The sequence below is a fragment of the Lingula anatina genome, unplaced genomic scaffold (genome assembly GCF_051362555.1).
Source record: "Lingula anatina isolate TDL-2025a unplaced genomic scaffold, LinAna3.0 unanchor82, whole genome shotgun sequence".
NCBI lineage: Eukaryota > Metazoa > Brachiopoda > Lingulata > Lingulida > Lingulidae > Lingula > Lingula anatina.
In genome coordinates, this window is record NW_028257603.1 from 1,478,202 (window position 1) to 1,504,324 (window position 26,123).

Genomic DNA, 26,123 nt, shown 5'->3' on the forward strand with positions numbered 1-26,123 from the left:
ATAGAACCGTGTCGGAGATGACGATTGTTCGTGTCTCTCTTCAACGCGAGTTGCTTCATTGTGATCGCCATGCTCTGTTACCCTTTACCATGTCCATACATGTATTATCACTTTTCACGTATAGTTAGTTAAATGGATTTATTTTCGTGACAATGCCGAATATATACAAATATAATACAATAATGTGATTATATAAGTAACGGCCCAGCCCTATGGGCTTACAAAGTCACCGGTTACCAAACATTAATTATATAGAAGCTTCTTTCTGACCTGATAGCAATTAAAGAGAAACCTCGCTGTGCTTCTATGAAAATCTGTAAAAAGCACTTGAGGTCTCTCTTAAACCTCTTCCAGGTCATATATTAAACATATTAAACATATTCCCATAATTTTTTTTCTGGCTAATTCTGTGTACATGTCTGCACTGCGATCAATGACAAATTTCGCACCGAATTGCCGTCATCATTTACATGTAGCTGCGCTCTGGTAGAGAGTGATACTTTTTTTTTTGCTGTGCGAAGGCGACAGAGCAACAATATAGCCGAATAAAAATGACAAAAGCACCCTTTGGTCTATTGAAAAACATATCTACACGAATGAAGTAATTTATAAACTTAGTCCTATTCATTCTTTAGAACAAAGTGCGTGAGTATTAATAATCTCTGCTTGCGATGTCGTGTTGGATTTATTAAAGACACACTGCATGAGATGTACCCGCCATAATGGATTTTCCCTGGAAAATATCATTTATCTATCCCTATCTGCACTTGGATTTGACCTTTGATAAAAGTTTGGTGTTAGCTTAAAATGACTGGCCAGTCATTATAGCAGCGACCATCTTCCTGTATGCTTCCTATGTAAATATCAACATCAAGTACGCTCCAGAATAAATCATTTGAGGGCTTAAATCGTTTTTTAATGTGTATGTAAGATTTATAAGAAGCTGTGGATGGCAAAAATAAGTACTTGGGGAAATTTTTCAAACTAGTGGAGTGAACCTTAAACCGTGAAACCGCACGTGGTACCGTGACAAGAGAGGATCCTGAACCAGTCGTGTACATTTAGATTAAAAAAACAAAAAACAAAGGGACATTACTTCCTGCCATTCTTTTTTCTCGACAAGAAAAAGCACAATTTCTCCCTCTCACGAACCATTGCTCGACCCATATGTACACATAGAAAAAATAATAAATAAATAAATAAATAAATAAATAAATCTTAAAGAACTTCAGGTGAAAAAAATGAGTGTGTATTCGTATGATAAATTACCAGCACAATAAACACGTACTAAAGGTCAAACATCAGAGAAAGGAAGGAGCAAAGACAAACACAAAACAAGATATTATGGTGAAATGAGAGAACACAATAAGCATTTGGGTAAATTTTCAAACCAATGGAGTGAACCTTTAGTTGTGACAAGAGTGGATCCTGAGCCAGTCTTGTACATTTATATTAAAAAAAGGGACTTTACTTCCTTCCATTTTTTTCTCGAGAAGAAAAAGTACAATTCCTCCCTCTCACGAACCATTGCTCGATCCACATGGAAATTAATAATCATGTAAGATAGATAATTAAATCTTAAAGAATTACTGGTGAAAAAAATTAGTGTGTATTCGTATGATAAATTACCAGCACAATATACACGTACTAAAGGTCAAACATCAGAGAAAGGAGGGAGCAAGAACAAACACAAAACAAGATATTATGGTGAAATGAGAGAACAAAAAACGTATTCAAAGGTGATACAACGTCCTGGGTGTTTATTAAAAAATTGAACAGTGAAGTTACTATCCCAATTTCCACGCACGGAGGGTCTTAACCAGATGAAATCCAGGACGTGAGAGGACAGACAGCAATACGGCTTGGAATGTCATTTTTAATTCTCTTCCTCAAGGCTGTCACAGAAAACAGTGCTATCATCGTGTTGTTCGTGTTTAGGAGAGACCCACTCTAGTGTTACCCAGTGATCATCACGGTACAGTTAAACATTTTATTCCCCTTCCCCTGGCTCTTAATAAGAGAGTTACCATCCCGATTTTCGTGCACAGATGAAAATTTTATTTTATTTGAAATAAAAAAACCCCGGACCATTTCATTATCAGTATGCAGTTAGGCTAACATTGCATCAGGTTATTTGAGGACGTCGTCGGTTGTTATCCCACATTATCCAGCTGCTGATTACTGCAATTACTGATTGATATACCAGCAGTGCATGTGTACCATTCTTTACATGCTCAGACAACATCAGACAGCATCAGGGCGGTATACCCGCCATATTGACCTTGGCTGTCCGCACATGCTCAGTGTGACCGCTGCGGTCACGTTTGTCACATTTGATGGGCAGGTTTATTGGATGGGCGGAGCTGGGTGCCGTTTATTGCCTGTGCTGTAGTAGACCTTTCACAACCTTTCACCGAAGAACTGAAGTGCGTGAATGTTGTGAAAGGGGTCTTCTTCAAAGGTTTTTTGTCAGTTCTTAGAATTATTCCAGAACAGAAAGACGAGATAACGTCAAATACCTCAGACTGTGTGTTGTGTGAATGACAGTACAATACAATACAATACAATACAATACAATACGGTGCGAAAGAATACAATTAAGTTTATTGCATGTTTGAAACTTTAAAATATAACATCAGCTGGATGGCTATTAACTACCTATCACTGTCTGGATTCAAACGCAGAACAGAAGGTTGTAATAAAAAGTTTGTCAGGCAAAAATAAGAGCGACGTCTGACTTAATGTGAATAATACATGACCTGAGGGCATCTTCTTAGATGACTTTTTTTTTCGAAACCGATGGAACAGTTTTCTTTGAGAATGTGGGCAGCCTGACTGGTTATGTAAAACGTGTGGTGGAGCATACAGGTAAAGCATATCTCTGCTGCTTTCAGTCATACCCCCCTCCCCCCCCCCCTCCCCCCCCCCCCCCCGCACACACACACGGACAAAGATGAAAAAGAAATAACATGAAGGAATAGATTTATAGATAATTTATTCATCGTATTATTTAATGGAAAAATACAATAGGGTGAAGGAGTGATAGCAGGACGATAAAGCTAGCCAGTACATTCCTCTCTGATTGCGTTTTGATATAGACAAAATTGCACAACAGCACTTTCCATGCGAAAAACTAAAAAAAACTGACCATATTGACTACTTCTACAATTTTTGATCCATAATATATCATGTGATAAAAAACCGCCACTTTTGTGGAATAATTTTATTTAAATGTTTTATTATAATATTTGGCAATTTGGCACCCCGACGTTCGCTCTGTCTCTCTCTTTATCTCCCTCTTTCTCTTTCCCTCTTTCTCTCTCTTTCTCACCCTCTCTCTCTCTCTCTCTCTCTCTCTCTCTCTCTCTCACTCTCTCTCTCTCTCGTCTTCGAAAAACACACTGATATTAGCCACAAGAGCCAACGGCAAATTGCACGTATCAACGCAAAAGTACAAAGGAGGCGCCAGATTTTTTTTTTTTGGTAAACGAAATTGTACCTAAACATACCACATATGTTCCGTTCATTGCTACATGTTGTAAGTCTCCCTCAGTAACTTATATAACAGCGGTATTCGGGACCACCCTTTACCAGGTGTCCCCGTGTTACATTGCACCATGCTAGACAAAGGGAGCGTTCCCATAAAACCAACGTATTAGCTGGAACCATCTAACTCTGAGGGGTTTCTCGCTAAATTCCATTCAGTGTAAGCGGCTTAAATGTCTGGCACGCCTACTCGAGCTGCTAAGGGGTATTTAACGATAGTCAATTAACGATAGTCAATTAATGATAGTCGGTTACCCCCCTCCCCCAAACACTCAAAGGGACGTGTCAGACAATTAAGCATATAAGGGTGAAAGCACTTAAGTTGGAAACCCCGCAGAGTTAGATCCATTCAGCTAGATGGGTTTAAGGGAACGCAGTCAAAGTGTAGTTGGGTCCAGTAGTTGTCTACAGGTTGAGCCACTTCTGCAGAGTTCGCCTTCGTCTTTCAGAAATATAATATAATATAATATAATATAATATAATATAATATAATATAATATAATATAATATAAACAGACCTATTGCCAGTACTTTTAAAGGAGGTTCTTTTTCTTTAGTGTAGTGGACCCTTTTACCGCGTTGCATAGAACCTAGCTCAAATTGTGACTGAAAACATTTTTCCAGCAAAAAGGGTGGTTTGTTAACTGCGCCCCCCCCCCCCCCCACCAACGTTCCTCCACCCACGGCGTACGAATCTGACAATATAACAAACCACAAAATAGAAAATAAAGTGTTTGAGTGTACGCTTTTCTCACAACTAAATTTACTGCTAAATTCGATCTCTGCAGCAGAGGGTACTAAGGGAATTGCTCATGCCACCTGCTGTTGGATTATTGGTAATTTGCATATATGTATACATATATATATATAAGTCGTCGTAGCCAGTCTCCCAGAAGACCCAAGAGACTGGTGCAGCCAATGTAATGGGAACTCATATCGTCTTGCTGTGTCTCGCGGTGATAGGCTTGAATTCCGTCACGAAAGTCGGTAAGTACTGCCATTTAATTTGCCAATTTTTCATTTTCTTTTTAAAAAAATTCTTGCTGTATCATTGCAATTCAATGGCTTTACTGTTTTTTAGGAAGCGATCTTGTTTCCGTTCTTGTATTAGCTGTCTACTGGTTTACAGTATATGTAACCATTTCTTATTGCTTGTGTTACTGCAAGCAGTAAATAAGGAAGAGAAAAAAGTGAAAATGTGATCCAGTTTTAACATAGTATTAAATTAGGATAATTAAAGTTTAGTGGATTTAACTGTTGAAATCTGCCTGGACAATGACCGTAGTGTATTGTTTATATTTATTTAACTGCCAGTGTTCGAAGAACAATTTCTTCCTCCTTATAAGGCCTTTTTTCATAGGCTAACTTGCAAATATATAGCAAACGTTTGTATGAATTATGAATGATAAAAAAATAATAATAAAACAGGGGCGGATCCGGATATATTTTCTGACAGTCTTCCAAATCATCTTTGTTGATCCATCCTCCATTTTTGACCGTCTTCCGACAGAGAAAACAAATTAGACACCCGTTAATGTAAACTTGAAAATCTGACCCAGAAGACGGCCTCAATCCGCCCCTGAAATAAAAGAGAGAGAGAGAGAGAGAGAGAGAGAGAGAGAGATTAAAAACCTACGCTTGACTAGACAAAAGCTCTAAACCTTTTACTTTTAATCCTGAAAATCCTAATTGCTATAAAAGCACATAGAGTTACCGAATCTGGTCCGACAGTTTTGACAGCAACGGTTTGACAGCAGAAATAGACTTGCAGACAACTAAAATAAAAACACTACCAGGCCATTCTGGTGCTCTTTCTGGTAATTTTTTCTTCCTTTCCCAACAACTCTGTGTTTTAACTTCTTACTGTTTGAGTGGACGTGACTGATATTGGCCTCGTCGAGCGCGGCGATTATGTTAAGTCGGGCAAGAAGTTTACAACTTCTCGAGTCGGGTTTGAACCAGAGTGTAGACGACTATTTTATTATTATTATCATCATATTTTTTGACAGGCTATGAAGTTGTCAAACTCTTAAAGCATGCCGTCACTACAGTGTCACAAAGATATAACCCTCCATGCGAAGAGGACCTTTGTCTCTCCTAAACCTCCAGTAGTCGGATAATGGAGACATCTGCCGCAGCATTGAGAACACAGGGTTGTGTGTTTGAACCACGTGGAGGGCAATAATCATTTTTTTCAAATCTCTTTTTTACACGCAATCCGGTACTCAGTCCTGTTCTGAGCTGAACACGGAAAAAGGAACAAAAAACATCAACTTGTCCACGGTGACAAATGACACCGAATTGTTCATCTATTCAAAGACCGAGGAAGATAACTATTGTCGTGGGACACAAGCAAACGAATTTTTTAAATGCGATTGCGATACTTTTCCATTAATTTCCTATGACAAGTTTTGACAACTGAAAGTTTTAATTACTCTTCATATTTTATGAAGTCAAATAGCGAAAACACCAGCTATTGGCAAACAATGTATGTAATGGAAAAAGAGGGAAACTTTGAGTCCCTGACTTTTTAAAAGGCTTTGGGGTGATGTAAACGTCCATCTATATGTTTCAGGTCAATTATTTTCGTCAAACTATTTTTTACGAAAACCAATCTTTTACACAAGGTCAACATACGTCTCTTTGGCGAAATCTGCACGTAGGTTTTCTTTGAAAACTAATTTGATCTCTTTTCTGGTTGTTTTCAGATGCTTTAGTCCGTCATCACTATGTAGCAGTCAAGGAGATAGACTGGGACTTCGCCCCGCTGGGAAATCAAGTACACAGTCGTCTAGACAGGTATATGGCCTTTGGACTTTCTACCCTGCTCGTTGACCGGTGTCTTTTGGCCTTTTGCGTGGAAATATTCAGTTAGGATTTTTCCACACGATAGATTCAAAAGTGCGTAGATAGGTTAATATTAATATTACACTCATTAAAAGCACACGGAGTTTTCGTAGGAGACGTAGAAACGATTTTTGGAATACTTAATTATATAGTAAAATAATATGTGTTTAAAGCATAAAAACATTGTATATAATTATGTTCACTAGACTTTCCAAGGGGCGTTTCACTTTTTATCTAAATTGAATTATGAGTTTTACTTTGACATTTATATGTATATATTTCTGGTCGTAGTGACACGGCCAAGGTTTTTATGTGATATTCTTTGCCTGAAGAGACACTAAATGCATTTTAATTGGATGCTACTGGATGGCACGGGCAACGGTAATATTAACAAACCGTTTCATCATTCATTTTGACACAGTCAAGGTTCTTGTATGGAATTCTTTGCAGATAGAGACAATTAATACATTTTCATTGCGGTCAATGAAACAAACTGTTTTATCATTGCAGTAAACATTTACTGTGCTAATCTGCGTATCCAGGTCTGGAAATAAGCTGTCCTTGTCTAATTTATCAATCTATTTTTACCTCTGCAAGTGGCAGATGTTCGTTAATTAGTGCAAATATATCAGGGCACGGTGTCAAACAGTTTGTTTTATGTACCAAGATGAACTCAGTTCACTAAAATAAACTACAATTTCAGTTCATATTTTAATTAATTAAGGTGACATCTGTACAAGAAATGTGTGCTTATGCTCACACACGCTGTGCAGATTTTAATGTTGCTTAAGTAAGCTCAACACATGTTCTTAATTTCATGGACACATTTGTGACAAACAAACCCAAGGTTTGTAGTTACACGGTTCAAATTTTATTTTAAGTGTACCGTGTGTGTGTGTGTGAAAAAAAAAAATGTCAGGGTTATCAAACAATGCAATGTACTGTAGTCTTGGGGGTTCAACCCCCTTGTACCCGTGGTCGAAGGGTTGTCCTGCCGACAGACCCCACCCACCCCGTGACACCACCAAACTAAGACTGCATTCCCATAGATTTAGATCGAGCCATCCAGATCGACGTAACTCCCTGAGGGTTCACGCTAAATTGATGTCAGCCGAGCGCGCACGGTGGTTAATTACCCCCTTACATCTTTTAGTAGGCGGGACAGACATTTAAGTCGGCTAAGCTGACAGTAATCTAAAGAGACTCCCCACAGGGATAGATCGATCTAAAATCTGTGGGAATGGGGTCTAAGACAAAACATAGGCATACGTTACATTGTCACAGCCTAACAGCTTTATTTTGTTTTCCTCGTGATTTTTTTTGGGACATGGGGTCGTGTATTCACAGCAGTTACAAAAACATATATATATATATATATATATATAATAATAATAAATAAATAAAATAAAAGAATAAAAAATAGAAATAAATAAATAAATTAATTAATTAATAATAATAATAATAATGAATAGTGCTGGTGCTCAGAAGGGGTTGAACGTGACCACAGCTTTGATAACTCGACATGTCACTGCCTTACGGACGTGTTTTTATTGTACAATTAGAAAGACAAGTACTGCAAGCTGAACTTAATAACATATGCTGTACATAAGGGCTGATCATTCTTATCAAGTCTCTAAAAAGATAGTGGTAAGCTGCAATTTACTTGCTTGTCAATCTATGTCGTGTTCATACAATGCGGCCTGGAGGCAGAACTGGGCACAGTGGCGCCAATTGAGGCCGCTTTCACAACCAAAGTTGATCTGCAGAAGAATAACGCTTTCAGAACAAGAGAACAAGTTGATTCGCGGACCCAATGCAGCGCTGACTTGATATGGCCGACGCACTTAAAAGCAGCGCGGACTAATCCCCTGATGGTCTCCCCGCCTCCACACACGGGCCTAGCAAATTAAACCTAGTACCTGAGTTTTAAACCGTTTAATGGCGCACGTGTTGGCCGGGAGACCATCAGAGAATTAGCAGCATCGCTTTTTAGTGGCGTCGGCCATATTAAGTTGGCGGATCAGTTAGTCCGCGGATCATCTGTTCTGAATTCACTCTATCAAATCTGCAGATCAAACATGGCCGGCTCATTCCTGTCTGTTAGGGGGTTCTGCCTCCCTAAAATAGTTGTAAATTATACTATTGTTCTTCACAAAGTAATAAGCCTCTTCAAGCATGAAAATATGGATGTGACGAGTTATATGAATTACAGCTACAAAAAAGTTAGACGAATGTTGAAAAAAAAAACAAAAAAAAAACAGGGCTCTCCTTTATTTCCAGACTCAGTAAGGTCTGTCATTCACTGCGTTGTTGCCCGCCATCTACGGATCTTGATCTCGAAAATGATTGTTTACTGTCTGATTGCGATATACATGTAAGAATAGAGGTGGAACTAACCTTAATGGTGTCTAACTCTCATTATTTAGCCGTCAAGTCAATAATCACTGTTGCATAATTTTATCTAGACGCTATGAAAAGAGCTTTACTCAGCTAGCATTATCTGTAGAAAATTTCAAAGTTATTCATTGTGTTTTTCAGTAATGCCGCCAAGTACCTCGATACTTCTGATCCAAACAGTTTCGGGAAGGTGTTCAAGAAAGCCGTATACAGGGAATACACGGACGACACCTTCACCGAGGAAAAACCCCATTCGAAGCACCTCGGTACGTTCACTTTACTTTGCATTGTATGCAAAGCAGGGGGTGGGAGGGGGGGGCAGGAGAGGGGAGGGGGTGGGCAAAGTCTTAAACAATGGTTGTTGAATAAGTGGCGATTTTGGTGTATAGTTGAACTAAAAAGAGGTGGTTATTATTTATAACTGATTATTGGGGTTTACATTTTAACTAAAATTACCACAAAGACCGTGTACATTATTATTATTACACGCTGTCATTGAAAAAGAAAAACGTTTTGATATTTCTTGTCGTTTAAGGTCTACTGGGTCCGACCCTTCGAGGCCATATCTCCGACATCATCCGGATCAAATTTAAAAACATGGGCAGCCGAGCCTACACCATGCATCCCCATGGCGCCGCCTATCTGAAAAAACACGAAGGTATGAAACGACAAGAAAGCTTCATTTTGTATAAATCCGTGGAAAACTTTTGCTTCTTGACTAAAAGAGACCTGGCAGAGGCAGCAATAGCTACATGTAGTCGACTAAGGAATTACGCCATATCCTCCACATGAGACTAAGAAATTGTTATTATTATTATTATTATTAGGGGCGCTGTATACAGACGGTACATCAGGAGATGACAAACTGGACGACAGGGTGATGCCTGGAGAAACCATCACTCTTGACTGGCTGCTGTCAGATGAGCTTAAGGGTGCTCCTGCCACGGGTGACCCCGACTGTCTTCCCTGGACCTATCACAGCCATCTTAACCCCATTGTGGACGTGCAGTCGGGGCTGATGGGAATCTTGGTGATATGTAGACCAGGTGACTGTCATTTACCGTTTATCTGTGCTTCTGTTTTTTTCTCTTGTATTAGAGGTATTGTAGATGGGGGTTTCGTGCCAGATCCCTTTTTTTTGTCTCGAGAGAGAAGCAGTTTTTGTCTGTTCTTAAATCATTATCGATGTTTTGTACGGTTGCAGATGATATATAACTTGGTACCTAAAGAGTTGTGGTCTATTTAGACCTCCACGTCTTCCAGTTATTTCGGAAGGAAATATGTATTACTTTTGAGGGATTTTATCACTTTTAAGTGCGAAATCGTGAGAAACAAGTAGCAATGCAGAGCATGTAGAGAAATATGCTTGTGGGATACTTCCGTAGTATACTATATGTAATGTTAGTAAGTGACAGCGTGCAGCGAATAAGAGCGGGGAGTGTTTAGTAGAGTAACTTAAGTTGATTGACATGCTCTTATGGTATTTATACAACTGCGCTTAGTGTAAACAGGGAGAAGGCCGCTAGAGATTGCATGAGGTAGGAATAGAAATGAAGGAAGCGGCGCGGGTAATAACTGGACAGTAGTCTAATAAATAATAAGAAAGATAATATCTGAGTTGTATTTGCTACCTCGCGTAACATGACGAAGACAAGCCAATAGTTTCGTCACATATATATAATTCTAATCCACAGTGACTACATTAGATATTCTAGGCATGCTGCTGATAAATTGAACTGTTGACAACTTTCTCAATACGAATTTGTATTATTTTTATGAGTACAGATTTTGCTTTCTGTCAAATACTTGGTAATATTCTTCATGTTTTTATTTTATTGTTATTTTTTGCCATAATATATTTGTATTTGTTACACATTTAGGCACCTTGGACGATGATAACGAACGGCGTGACGTGGACAAAGAGTACATATTGCTATCACACATCATAGACGAGTCAGCGAGCTGGTATTTCCAGGAGAATGTGGCAAGGCAAGTACTTTACCACCTGAAAATGTGTGTAAAAACTGTTTGAAATCACTTAGGACCTTTCGGAATCGAGCGGTACACTTATAAACCGGACCAGTGTAACGAAACCGGATCCGTGTTACAGAAGGTTTGCCCTCCATTTAGTTATAACGGTTAGGGTTAGCCTGCCCTAAGTGGCCAAAATCTAAGGCTAGTCTTACCTGTACAAATCGATGGGAAGCGAACCTTCTGTCTAGGGGGACTCTCTGTCACGTTTAACGATTACACCGGCCCATTCTGAGAAACTTACAAGCCAATCGCCAGGCTACTGCGTAAGAGAGTCACCTCCTGGAGCCTCGTTTTCGACACGGTCTAAACATCAAGAAGCGAACTTGTGTTGTTTTTTTTTTTTGGTCTTGGGAAAATAACTCCCTGTTTTGCAACGCATGTTTGGTTCACAAAAAGTTAACGGTCCAGAGAAGATATATCTCGGCGTTACAAGAGTTCATGTAATAATAGTAATAGGAATGATATCTTTTTGAGCATTAAACGCGTTACGAAAATTATGGAATGAGGTAGCCTTTTTTCTACCTAGTCCCAAAACTTTCTCAAAAAAGAAGGCTCCCACACGTGCCACATAATGATGAGGAATCTTCTGCTGTCTTGTCCACTTCTGCCACACATTTAACAGTATTCTAAACCATCTGCAGGTTCGCACCACAAGCAGACCAGAATTCTCCATCGTTCGCCACCAAGTTCCACACTATCAACGGCTACATCTACGGGAACGTCCCTGGCTTGGAGGCTTGCTCTGGTGACAGAGTGGCGTGGTACATGATAGGACTGGGCAACGAAGACGATCTTCACTCCCTGACTATCAACGGTCATGTATTGGAGTATAATCATCACAGGTGAGGGGGGGGGGGGGGGGTAGGGGGTAGGTGGGGGTTGGAATATCAAGGGGGTGAGTACTCTAATGATTCCCAACATTTGGAAATTATTGCGTTGACCAGACCTGGTGACTGTTGTAAATCGTCACAGGTGACAGTTGCTGGAGCCTCGTGGCCATGACGGGATAGGGGTGGAGGGTGGGGGTCGGGAATGACTTTATTTTCTTAGCATAACTCAAATCAACCCTTGTTAAATTGTTGAGTCAAAATTATATAATCGTATTTATAGATTTTTCATTCAAATTAATTGTTTGTTTTTTATTTGTTTCATTACTTAAATTATAACTTGTCGTGGGCTCGTATCACCCGTTTTATGTCCCTTCACAATTCTTCCAGAATGTATTATACAGGTTATACACCTATAGCAATGTATGGACTGTACATGTCTTCACCAGTATAACTCTATGCATATCTCTCTTATACTGCTTGAATTGTTTAACATGCTATTTGCTGCACCAGTATAACTGTACAGCTGAGACACTAAGACCCCATTCCCAGAAATTAGATCGATCTACTTTAGATCGACCTAACTCCCTCGATGTTCACGCTAAATAGCTGTCAGCCGAGCGGGCACGAAAGTTAATTACCCTCTTACAGCTTGTAGTAGGCGGGACGGACATTTAAGCCGGATTATCTGACAGTAATCTAGTGAGACTCCCCGCGGGGATAGATCGATCTAAAAGCTCTGGGAATACGCCCTTAAGGTCATATCCTTTGTAACAAATTCGCTTGTACCACAACACAATATCAATATCATTATGAAAGTTATTCATTATTTTCAGAACTGATGTTATCGCGCTGTTCGCCGCCAAGTTCTCAGCAGCGTACATGACGGCGGGAGATGTGGGAAAGTGGATTATCAAATGTCAAACGGCTGATCATCATCTTGGTAAACAATCACAGAAACACACCATGTATATAAAGGCACATGCTTCGTATCTTAATATTGTTAATACTAGAAGGGGATAAGCACTCTTTTTATATCCATACCAGAGTGTCACAGAACGTACAAAAACATTGTGCTGGTACGTTTTGCTAAATAAAACCGTTATTTTATTATCAATGTGTGACACCCCGAAGGCGCTCCATCATGCTATGACACTTCGATTCTCATATTGAATAATGGCTATCCCTTCATCCACTTACTGTATACATCACGTTGGTCATTTCAGAGGGAGAGCAGGCGTTCCTTCACGTGAGCCCCTCGTGCGGCAAACCCCCTCCTTACGGCTTTCTGGGTGGCCATACCCGGACTTATTACATCGCAGCGGTGGAGAAGCGATGGAGTTACGACGGGGGTTCCGGATTGAACGGATACGAACGTGGATTAGCTTTCCTCAAAGACCCAAGCCAGTAAGTGGTCTTATGGTGTTGCCCAAAATCGTCTCAAACCGTTTCCATAATTGCAAGTGCAATTTATGTTGAAAGATTTTGTAATAAAAAAATGAATAATGTATAAGAACATCATTTGGTATGAATATTTCTCTAATTACAGAGAGTCCAGCAAATACTTTACAAAAAATTCAAACCGCATAGGCGGTACGTACTGGAAGATCTTATATGAAGAGCATACAGACGACACATTTACGACGGTAAAACGAAGACCACTGTCCAAATACCATTATGGTCTTCTTGGCCCCGAGATTGCTGCCCAGACAGGAGACACTATTAAGGTATGGTATTTAGTCCTGCAAGGCCTGCTTCATAAAACGTCTGGAGTCCTTTTATTGGGTTATCAGGACCTTGACGACTGCGAGGTGTTTCAAAAATGATCTTAAAGGCAGCTCACCTCTTTTTAGTCGGGCTTTGAGCAGCTAGGGGGCAATTAACATCAATAAACACGACAGTTAAATACACCCCAGCTGCTCGAGGGAGCGTGACAGACAATTAAACCGATTTCACATATTGCACTTAGCGTGAATGCCCCCAAAGTTGGGTCGATCAATGTAGTCCGATGGATTGTATGGGAATTGGGTCTTCGTAGTTACAGTAATCCACGTGGTTGTGTCTAATACATTGTTTGTGGGTCAGTCATTTTGGAGATCTCGTAGACGATACTGTAATGTCGACATTGCATAGTTTAGAACACCAGAACTTAAGATTATTTGCGAAACAGATACAGGGTAATTTTCTAACTTTGGTCTCTCTGGATGTAGCCTAATATGACGGTGACCTACTTATAACTGTGATCAAATCTACAGTTTCAGCATTTTCAAAATCTGATATCCAGAGAAATTGATGGCGAGAAATAAATAAATAAATAAATAAATAAATAAAATAAACACAGAAGCTAGATTGTCACAGCCTTTCTGCTTTCTGTTTACAGGTTGTTTTCAAAAACCTTGCGCCCAGCTCGGGAAGACGATTTTCCATTCATCCTCGTGGAGTGAAGTACGACAAACAAAACGAGGGAGAGGATTACAATGACGGCACACCAGGTGCGTTGTTGTTGTTGTTGTTGTTGTTGTTGTTGTGGTCAATGTTTTTGAATACTATTTGGACTACGCTATTAAAATAGCGAATTTTGCCTATGTCACATTCCCTCAAAATCTCAATGGGCCTTACAAATTAAAAGCGAAAAACTACCAATTGTTTATTAAAAGTCTATAATGACGGAACACCAGGTGGGTCAAGTTAATTATAATAGTTTTTTCAATGGCGCATTCCATTAAAATCTCAATGCGCCTTACGAGCCAAGAGAGAAAAATTACACATTGCATATCTTTAGTCTAAATTCTACGAATCACTATTTATAATGAATATATATTTATAGGAAGAAATATTTAATATAATTAAACTTTTTTTATCAATTACTATATATTTAAACTTAAGTATAAGGTCTACTAAAATTTTACAAGACATTTGCAGTTCTTACATCAGTAGGTAAAGTACTTCGTAACTTTGTTGCGTACATTATATAATTCCATTCACCAAAAATTTGTATTTGCCCTTCACCCACAGTAAGCACTGATCACCAAATGACGCAGAAATTATTTGGCACAACCAAGCTCCTTCTCATAGAAGTTAGAGCAAAAACAATTAAAGAAAACGCCTTTGCAAAATCTAAAACCCACTAAATATATGCAAGTTTGATTTATAATTCCTTATAGCTTTACCATTTTGTTTCCTGGTTTCACTCATTTGTTACTGTGCATTTTAATCTGACCACTTATTTTAAATAAGAGAAATAGACTTGCCATATCTTTTTCTACAGGAATTATCGATCAACTCTATCAAGGGAAAGAGAAAACTCAATTATTATTTGAATGGTGAAGGTGTTATTTTTTATTATCATTCTAGACGGTGGAGTGGGCTATCAACAGACCCGTACCTACACGTGGACCGTGCCTGAGTCCTACGCACCTGAGCGCGCAGATTCAAAATGTATCACATATATGTATCACTCCGCCATTGACCCAGTTAGAGATGTGTTCTCAGGTCTGATTGGTCCGTTGGTTGTTTGCAGACGAGGAGAATTGGCAAGGGTAAGCGTTCTGACAGCAGAGGCGGTTTTTGTACTAGTAGTTATTAACCGTGTGATCACTGTTTTTGGTACAAATAAGATGTACTCTTAAGACACATTTTTAATTCTATATTCACATTATTTTGAGGGAAAAAAGCATATGTCACGATGCCTGTTCAGATTTTTGCAGTCTTCGCATATTTAATACGTTCATTTTTTTGTTTTACTGATGCGTAATATATAAAAAGGGTTTATAAAAAAGCAAATATCATCAACTCTACTTTATATGAACACTTCTAAATTACCTTTCAGCGAGGCATGGAGTTCACTCTGCTCTTCGCCAATTTCAACGAAAACCTGTCATGGTTACTGGAGAAGAACATCTTGGAGTTTGCCTCCTCCTCTGCATCGAGCTCGCCCGGATTTGAGGAATCAAATATCATGAGCAGTGAGTGTTTTTTCTGACTAACTTCTTTATTTGATTCATTATAACATATGAATATACAATAATTGGCTTTGATTATGTTCACCTCGGGGATATACAGGTGCTGGAACCGAAGACGGTATAATTGAACAACGCCGACGAAATTTTGTCCTAAAGAAAACGCATATCAGTCTATGTAATATAATCATTTTAGTTCTTATTCTCTTATACCATTTAATATTCTATTGTCTTACCATTTTATGGACTCTACTGGGTAGGTGAATCTACAATCTTTTGATTTTAATTTTGAATTATTATCCTTATAATTACTATTATTTAGGCATCAACGGATATTCGTATGGCAACCTGCCTAAACCAACAATGTGTTTAGGAGATCAAGTGACATGGCGTCTGCTTGCCATAGGAAACGTCATTGACATGCATATCCCTACCTTCAGTGGCAACACGTTCACGAGATTTGACGGGAATACGCGAGACGCCGTGTCCCTGTTTCCCGGTACAACAGAGACAATCTCTATGAAAACTGTAAATAAAGGTAGACGCCAATGTTACTTGTCAATGTCAAACAGCGAGAATTTTCAATGTTTCAGACCGATTTGTCTATTTAAGTTGGTAAAAAAGAAAATCATTTAAATAATATTTAAGATACGCAGGACACGGTTGTTAGAGATGACGTTTGAAATTGTTGCTGTCAAAAATAAAAAAAGCATACTATATATGCGACACACTGGTGACAAACTATGCATTTTCTTGGAATCCACTTAGCCGAGATTCCAAAAAGCATCTTGCCTAGATATATACCCAATCTGCCCCACTTTGTCTTTCACTGTGATATATTTATCTATACCTTGCTATCTGTAGGAATATGGAGTCTGATAGACGCTAGCGATGACAACAATGTGGCCGGAATGGTGGCGCTCTACAAAGTGGATCAGTGTCATTTCTTCCTTAAGCATCCTCTTGCACACTCGGAGAAAGGTATGTAAAATGCGTGTTTATATTAAAAGTTTTTTGTTTTATAACTACATTTGTAAATGTCAATATTAACGCGATATATGGCTTGAACTCCTGTCTCGCTGAAAGTCGAGCTGGACTTGCATATATCGCTTGGGTGTCAGTATATTATCTCATATTAATCTCTCATACCCGACATATGTTCTCTGTGTCATAGGCATCACTCGTACGTACTATATAGCCGTGGTGGAGAGAATGTGGGAGTATGCGCCATGGAGATTTGACCTGATTCTCGGAAAAAGTATCACAGACCCTTCCAGGTACCTTATAATAATAATAATAATAATAATAATAATAATAATAATAATAATAATAATGTTTAACGTCAAGAATGATCATAATGATTATCATGTTCTTGAAAAAATAATAACAATAATAACGGCGAAATTTCTGGTAAATCTTATCTCAATATAAACATTTTCAGTAATAAAAAAATATGTATATGGAATCTAAAATAAGAGCAAAATGACTGAATGTCCGCTCTGAATCAAAATTTGATCCATATGATCCAGGTACTGTGGCATTCCTTATGTTTGACCGACTAAATAGAGGGCTGAATACATCTACTTTTTCTTAAAAAAAAAAAAAGATAAAATAATTACTCCTGTTTCTACTGCTATATCTTGGATTCAAGCAAATCTAACTTTTGAGTGGCTGGATTCCCATAACTAGATCGATCAAACAGGATCGGTCCATCTCCAAGGGGTTTCTCGCTAAATTGCTTTCAGCTTAAGCGGCTCAATGTCTGGTACGCCTACTAAAGCGGCTAAACGATAGTTATTTACCCCCTATCAGCCATTTAAGCCGCTTAAGTTAGTTGCAATTTAGCGACAATCCCCTAGGAGATAGATCTACCCAAAGTTAGTACGATAGGGTCTGGAAATGGTCTCTTATTTCCAGTACGATGTACGTGTTTGCTCGTACTGATTGGCCATTCCTTGGTACCCGGTATAAAAAAGCTTTGTACAGAGAGTACACGGACGCCACCTTCACCGTGGAAAAGACTCGAAGTCCCGAGGAAGAACACCTTGCTATCATGGGGCCTTTCATAAAAGCAGAGGTCACAGATACCATCAAGGTTTGTTTTTTTTTTTTTTTTACTATTGTTTCACGCTTTTTTGTTTCTTTTTTCTTTACCTCAAACAAACTTTACTATAATAACTCTATGTAGGAGGTCTATATTTCACAATAAAAACATTGTGAAATATAATATATTCTGTTTTACGACAAAAACAGCAGTTATAGCTATTTTTCTGATATATTTGAGCTTGTCTTCAGACCACGTGACCTCCATTGATGGCTATATTCTGTTATAATCTCTTAAGAGATTTTAGCAAAAAAACAAACTTTTTAGAAATAAGACAGGGACTAACTTTGAATGTACAAATGGATTCATTACCCATTGGTAAGTATGGGAAAATTGTTGTTTACTCCAGGAAAATTCATTTTTTGGCCAAAACGAAGAGTTATTATCCCTTTAAGGAAACACGAAGTACCTTGAAAGTGCACTATCACACCTGTTTTTAAAACTGTTCTTTTACTAAACCAAAAGTAATCCATAATCATGGGTAGGTTCTTTGCAGACAGTATATAGTACGATAAAGCAATGTTTATTTTGTTAACATTTGATATGAGGTAAACATACACTCTGTCGTCTCTAAAAACATTTATGCTGAAAACGCTGTCCTATTCGCATGCCAGCGTTCTTCATATGTCTTTTCTTTTCTGCTGTCTGTTTTCAGGTCGTATTTAAAAACATGGCATCGCGCCCGTACTCAATTCACCCCAACCTTGTGATGTATTCCAAGGAAGACGAAGGCCACGCCTACAAAGATGGGGTCAATGTAACAGCGGGAGTGCCCCCTGGTGGCATAAAAACTTACACGTAAGCTTCCTAGTCTTAACAGATCTCGGCCCAGAGAGTATAGATAGTAAAATGAATGAATGATTATCTGTTTTATTGTAAAATATGGAGCAGTATGTAATGGCAAAACTGAATAGATATTAGTATCCAAGTACAGTGTATATACCGGGCACTCCATACAAGATGACACTACACTACAATATGATTATATAATACTAATATATAACCATATAATTAACCAAGATGAGCAGCCTATGTTCATGTAACATTTTTCTTGAATAAGAGAAATAGCAATTAAAATTTTAAGGCAAGTAAGAAAAGAAAGCTTGCCCAGAGGAAAATAACATAAATAAATACTACCTTTTTTAGATGGGAAGTACCGAAATCCTCTGGTCCTGGCAAAAACGACCCAAACTGTATCAGCTCTGCCTACCGTTCTGCTGTTAACTTGGAGAAAGACTTGGCATCCGGTATGGTTGGACCTATGGCTCTTTGCAGGAAAGGTAAATGCATGAATTAAATTAATTAATTTATTAGTTAATAAACTACGGGTAATTAATGCCCGCCTTAAAAATGAAAGTCTTAAAAAAGAACATATGTACAGTAGTTATCGTTACCCTTCACAATTAAAATTAGTGCTTGGGCAACAACCACAATATCGGCAGTCATATAATTTAAAACATTTCATCAGTTTTATTGAATGAACGGTGTAAATACATTTGAAAGCCACAAGTCAAGTTAAGGAAGTAAATATGTAATGTGATTATTCGTGTGCAATGAGAACGACTGTCATTTCGCACTGCGAAAACAGAAAACCGCATCCATTGGAATGCTTTTAATGACGAGCATGTTGTGTTTTAAAAATAAAATCAAACTTTAGTTTAGATTTTTACGAATTTAAATCAACTGACATTGCTCCAGGTACACTCTCCGAAAACAAGCGTCGCGATGTGGAGAAAGAAATCGCTACATTATGGACCATATTCGATGAGAACGATAGTTGGTATCTTGACGAAAATATCATGAGTCATCCACAGTATCCCGGTTTTTTGCCAGACAAGACTGACGCAGAATTCCTAGAAAGCAACAGATTCCATCGTATGTAACTTATTTTTTCCTTGTTTTTTATTTTATTCATTTCATTTGTTTATGTGACCCGAATACCTTAGGAATTCTACGTATAACGTGATAATAGACAATTTATTTACCTTTCTTTCTTCTTCGCTTCCTTTGTTTACACGGTAGATTTGTCCCTACGGGACTTTCCTATAGAACCTTGCGGGACTCCGCAAGAAACCTTCAGGTCTATATAGGAATTAAATCAGTCCATGGGACGTTCTATAGGTTCCCTATGTAAAAATGTCTTATAGGGTCCTATATGATTTTGGACCAATTTTCTTTGAATTGGGGTTTTACAGGGCGCTATAGAAAATGTCCGTAAGAGTGTGTAAATGTTTCTGTTTATGTTTGGCTCCTGAGCGATGATGTTGATTATTTAAAAATGTATCTGAATAATTTGTTGTTGTCTTTTCCATGATGAAGCTATCAACGGGCTTATCACGGCCAGAGACCCAGGGTTTAATATGAAGGAATGCGACCTCGTGGCCTGGTATTTCATTAGCTTCGGGGGTCGCGTGGATATCCACACGGTGCACTTTCACGCGAACTCGTACATCTGGAACACGGAGAGCGCACACAGAGGAGATACGCTTGAGGTAATATTTTAGTGTTTGTTTGCATACATTTTCCAGTTTAACAAGAATCAAAGCCCGCTTAGAACCGCAGTCCGTTTCTATATTATTCATCACAAGTGACGTTAGTCTGATTTGTCCCATACTGACTCAGACACTTCTCTCTAACCATATCCTGTGCTAATGCATTATGGGATCTTGGACTTCCTTTACTTAAGACTACCATTCCTGCGAAACCGTAAGCAAGCAAGGTATTTGGCCATTCTCCAAAGATAAAAGCGGGTAATTGCCTTTGCTCAATATTCCTTGAAAAAATTGTTTGATGCTGATCTACAAATCACATAAAACATTCTTGTAAACCGTTGTTCCAAGGCGCAGTTCTTTCCAGAAAGAATTCCTCTCCTATATTTTTTTATTTATGATTTTAAAATAGTGAATTCCACATTGCATGCTCTGTTACTCCTAAATTATTCAGTAGTGAGAGTAGAAACGTTTATTAATACTGTGAACATTTGTTCACCACGTGTTTTATTGTGGGGACTTAATATTTTACGCAACAACTACTGTCTTCGCAAAGCTGTGCATTTTCGACTGTCAGATGTATAGATCGATATTCGGTACATTTGTGTACGCGTACACACACAAGCGCACACACACACACACACACACACACACACACACACTGAGGGACATATAGAAGGATGAAGAGAGAGAGAGAGAGAGAGAGAGAGAAAGAGAGAGAGATTTTCCAAGGCATTGACGTTCAGTATTTGGTGTGGCAGCACCAGGAGAATGAAATCTACTGCCTTTGCTATTCCGTCTTACAAACCATTGTTTTAAGAAGGAACTCAAGACTGATCTTTTAAAGACGTTTTATAAATGTTTTTTTTTTAATATTTTCTAAATATTTTATTCAAAAGCCCCCCTCAAGTGTAATATTTTAAATATTCTGTATAAGAATTTTAGATTTATAATATAATTTATCTCCAAAAAAATAATGTATTATTCTGTAAATTGCAGACATGAAAGTTTATATTATTATTATTATTATTATTATTATTAATCCAAGGCACTCTCCCATTTTTACAGGTATTTCCCGGTATATTTGAAGTTGCCACAATGTTGGCAGACGACCCAGGCTCATGGTTGATGCACTGTCACGTGGACGACCACGTGGGTGCTGGCATGATTACCCAGTATTTAGTCGAGAAATCAGAAGATCCTGTGCAATGCTCCAGTGTGGATGATGAGGATGCATAACCAGAGACCATTACAGCAACGAGGGCCTTTTTAACAAAAACACTCGTCCGAAAATTTGTGGAAGCTTTCAGATGAAAAACAATGATAGAATTCGGTTCAAGATTAGTTCATAGTAATTTAAGGGAATAAAGCAAATGTAACCATGCTGTATTAGTACATTTAAATTAAAATTGGACTGATCTGATTTAACGTGGAATACAGTAGAATTAAATGAACAAACCATTAACGACCTAGTTTCTTTGTGAAACAGGCAATTCATCCTTTCTCGAGGGGTCCGGAGGCCAGAGGGACAGTTCCCTATCCACACCCCCTCAATCAAAATGGAGAAGTAATATCTGATACAGCTGGGCATGCGCATGAAGTGGTATCAATAACGTTTTCTTGCTTGAGGTCAGAAACTAAGAATATGCATGCACATATATTTATATAACATAATAATATGGTTAATTATCACAAAAATGTCTACTCCGTGTTTATCAATTGAAATGAAGGTAGTTTATTTAGTTGACATGGGCTTTACAGCTCTGAATACAATACGTGGATTGGAACCGCGCGTACCTAATTATAATTTATAAATAAAACGATTAAATCCTTGCAACAGGCTAAATTTGTTTATATACTGAAAGGTTCGAACTTACAATATTTTATAAAAGTTAAGAGGCATTTTTTCACAGATATACAACTTAGAACCCATTGTTAAAATAATGGAGGATATTAAGGTGAAAAGTAACACCAGTCAATAGTGTACCACAGTAGATAAACTTAAAAATGTACCTTATCACCGCAAAATCACCGCAAGTGGTGTATTTGTCAACAATAAAGTTTCGTCTTCAAATTTTGTTTTCACTTTTTAGTTCCTTTAAACTTAAAAAATTGGTTGGTTTAGCAGATCTAAATGTAAGTACTTTTCAGGTACTAGTATACCAGAAATAACAGATGAAGTTGCCTTGTTGGAAGTATATGACACTCCTCGGCGTGGTCTCTTTTTTTGTGCCTATATAAGCAGAGACATGAAATTGACATCGTGACAAGCTTAGGACTAAAAAACCAAGCAATATTCATGGATGGCAATTAAGTATGAACATAAAGTGCAACAGTAGAAGATTGAATAAATCGATATAAATGCGTAGAATACTTCTGTCGAATGCATAAAGATCTAATCGTAAAACATATCAACCCTTAAAATACTACTGTCAAATGGTGTGAATTACAAAAAGAAAATTTACTGGAAGCTCAGCCCTCTGTTAAAATAATTATCTCTCCATTTTCACCATGTAAATTATTTTGAAAGAAACCAGTAGTGTGTGGCTAAAGAGGAGTACATGTGGGTTTACAAGTCCAACGTGATAATTGTTCAAGTGTGCCTTACGCTAGGACATTGTATGACCCCACGTAATGTGTCGCTGAGATGTTATTTAATTTCTATGGGTTGTTTAGAATGTATTAATTGTGAAATATGGCTATCATACAAACATTTGGTATCCCTTTAACTTCTAATGCACCTAAAACATTGACTTTATAACGCGAAAGACTACAGAGTTGAATTTCAAATCTGAAATTAGTCCACTGAGGAGAAATAACCTAAACTAAATTCCTAATACCATATAACAGTAACCCGTTTACTTAATAATATAATTCTATGACTGATAAAAATGAAACGGGACCGGTTTATCTTCTATATCCAAACGATCAGTTATGCCAACGTCCTACGACGGGTGACGATTCTGGAAGGAAAGACGTCCCCTTTCACATACACACACACACACACACACACACACACACACATCACTACGACACAGAAACGGACCGGATAATGAACTTTTGAAATCAGTGGAAAGACAAAAAAAAAATGCATGGCATAAAAGAACCATCGAGCAACAGGGGCGGCTCCAGAGGTGTTTTTGACAGTTTTCCAAATTTTTTGGTCAATCCTTAATTTTTTGACCGTCTTCCGACAGAAAAATTACATACCTGTCAATATAAACTTGAAAATCTGACGGTCTTCCAGAAGACCCAGAAGACGGCTTCAATCCGTCCCTGAGTAAGGCGACTTATTCCGGCTACCCTCTCAGGTTTGCCTGGTAGGAGTTGGGTGAACTGGACACCCAAACAGAAAAAAAAAAAAAAAACTGGATCTGCTAAGGATCTGTGGATCATTCCAGAGCATTGTATAATGACATGTAATAAGTTGAGAATTGTATAAATGTTATAAGTGAAAGGTGGTAAAAGCCATTTACTTTTTGGCTATAATTATAATTGAATACATATATATGGAAAAATATATCTTATAATGAGTCTTCTATATAAAATATGAAATTAGATGCATTAACTACCATTTAAACTGAGTTATTATCATGATAATGAGTATTATTCCTTTGTTGTTGTTGTGAATGTATCTCACCAGAATATGATAAAGTTTTAATTCTCATGAAAATATAAAATTTATACTGACTTCATAATAATTCCGCCGGGTATAAGGGACTCCAATCCGACTACAGAAACTTCTAGATCCGGTTCAGGATTCCGGGCTTGGGTTTTAGCCTGGTGAGAAAATCAACTCGACATCACAGTTTAGTTAAAAAAAATCAAAACTCTTTTTAATTCCCAGGACGTTGCCTGTTTTTATACAAGACATCGGCGTGACAGCCCTGTGATTGTACAGTATCTAAGTTAGACAATTAAGTCTAGATAAAATTAGTTAAGTGCAATAACTGCACAGACGTTAAATAAAACCAATTAAAGTTAGATAAGAGCAATTACCATGCTAATACGAGCCGCGTGCCCATGCCCGCGACTTCATTAAAATCAGTAAACATGTCTGGGAAATATTTTGTGGTCTGCACAATGTGCATAATGTCTGGGGAGTTGAAGGAATTGAGAAATGAAACTCGGGGGTGAATCTGAGGGGAAGAAGACATGAAGGCAACGGCGGAAAGAAACCAGCATTGCTTAATCACGGTGCTCATATATCCCATTATTTGAAGTCCATATGTCCGTAGTAAAAATTCTCCAGTGCAGAGAGAAAAATCGGTGTAAGTAATGACTGTACATCGACGCACCGTTGCAGACCATAAACCCCGTCATCTATTACACCAAATAAATTTTAATTAAATTAATGACAAGTCAGGACCAATGAAAATACCCAGATAGTCCGCCACAGTTTTTCCCTTTAGTTCGTGGTTGATACACGCCAGTATTGTTTTTGTCTTCGGGGAGAACTGAATGGAGCGAACCGTAAAGAAGCACCCCACTAAAATGTAAGTGAATTAACAATCTTGGTTTTTTTATAACATCATTCAAAGGATTATCCATAAACGCGGGTGCTGATTAAATAGTTGATAATTTTTCTTCAGTGCACAATGTCGACTTTGTCGTCTTCTTTTATTCAAAGCAGAGGATCATTTTCTACCATTAATTATTGAAAGGTTTTTCCTCGATCATTGCAAAATGATTATTTCGTGCCTTTGCCTTTAGTAGTCTTTAAATGTGATTCGAGTCTCGAATTTTTAAACTGTTTATTGATGAAAAGTTAAGCAAAGAAATACGTAACAAGACTGGCTTGTTTCGAAACTTCAGTATCCGAGCATGTGCACACGTGTGTGTGCAAATATGCGTGTGTGCGTGTGTGTGTGTGTGTGTGGGGGGGGGGGGGAGCGTTGTGTGCCTGTGAGCAGAATATTCAGGTTTCCCAATGTTCACATGTTCACAACAGTTTTGAAATCGTCAATGCTGTCGCAGTATAGAACTCCAAAATAATAATATGAAAAAATGGAGTTTCATCTCATGGGGAAAAGTTTTAAAGTCGAACAAAAATGAATCAGAAAAAATTGAGGTATTTGTGCTTGAAAGAGAGAAAAAAACTTTTCCGTTTTAAAATAAAATCTACTGGAGTTTTATCTTAAGTAAAACATGGGCATTCGATGAACAGTCAAATCCTGCTGTTTTCTCGAAAGAACTTGTTTTAAGTGGCTACATTACTTTTTTTATCAACTTATTATTATTATTATTATTATTCAAGCCCTTATTTTTTGTGTTTTTAATCAATATGATGCTGTGCACGACTTCACATTCCTGGCAAAACGACTTTGCTGTCAACTGTAACACTATAATGTACCCCACCAAAGGTTGATGCTGATACTTATTCCATTATTCATACCAATTGCAATTACTAGTCCGCAGAGCCCCAAATCACACCATGTGCGCATGCGAGCATTATTTTATAAACAAGTTTACTTAAGTGTAAGAACGTATACTTTAAATAAAATTAATCCTTAACGTATAAGAAAATACTTTAATGAATATTCATTTTAAGCATTATTCTTTGGTTGCCCTGAGTAATTTAATTTTTATAGTCGTGAAATATATGTCGTATATCGCTGTCAATACAATAAGGGGCATCATCAGCGGTGTTGTGTAGTGAGGATATGTCACTGCTTTTCTTCAATTAATATATCTGAAGGTGAATGAATAAAACTACTGTAACTGCTATAATCTTTGTAATTTCCTTTTTACACCAGATGTTCTGCACAAAACATTTACATAGCTGTCAAATTCCATGAAGCGTTAACGTTGGAGAGTTAAACGTGAGGTGGCTCATGTAGCTACATCTCAACCTTAACCGGTGGGACACATTATAAGCATGTAATTAATAGACTAAGACACCGTTAACTGCCGGTAAAAG

At 37.9% G+C, this 26,123-nt stretch overlaps 1 protein-coding gene across 1 annotated transcript; it reads left to right on the forward strand.

The window, feature by feature from the left end:
* Positions 1-4,450: 4,450 nt before the first annotated feature.
* Positions 4,451-22,425, forward strand: LOC106154056 (hephaestin-like protein). Its single transcript, XM_086998566.1, has 22 exons — positions 4,451-4,533; positions 6,255-6,345; positions 8,932-9,056; positions 9,326-9,448; positions 9,618-9,836; positions 10,671-10,779; positions 11,466-11,666; positions 12,488-12,594; positions 12,878-13,058; positions 13,201-13,378; positions 14,032-14,143; positions 15,006-15,190; positions 15,481-15,616; positions 15,933-16,148; positions 16,475-16,591; positions 16,785-16,887; positions 17,528-17,705; positions 18,370-18,512; positions 18,861-18,994; positions 19,413-19,589; positions 20,034-20,206; positions 21,272-22,425. Exons 1-22 carry the CDS (start codon positions 4,470-4,472, stop codon positions 21,440-21,442), a joined length of 3,243 nt encoding a protein of 1,080 aa, XP_086854692.1. The 5' UTR covers positions 4,451-4,469; the 3' UTR covers positions 21,443-22,425.
* The last annotated feature ends 3,698 nt before the right edge of the window (positions 22,426-26,123 follow it).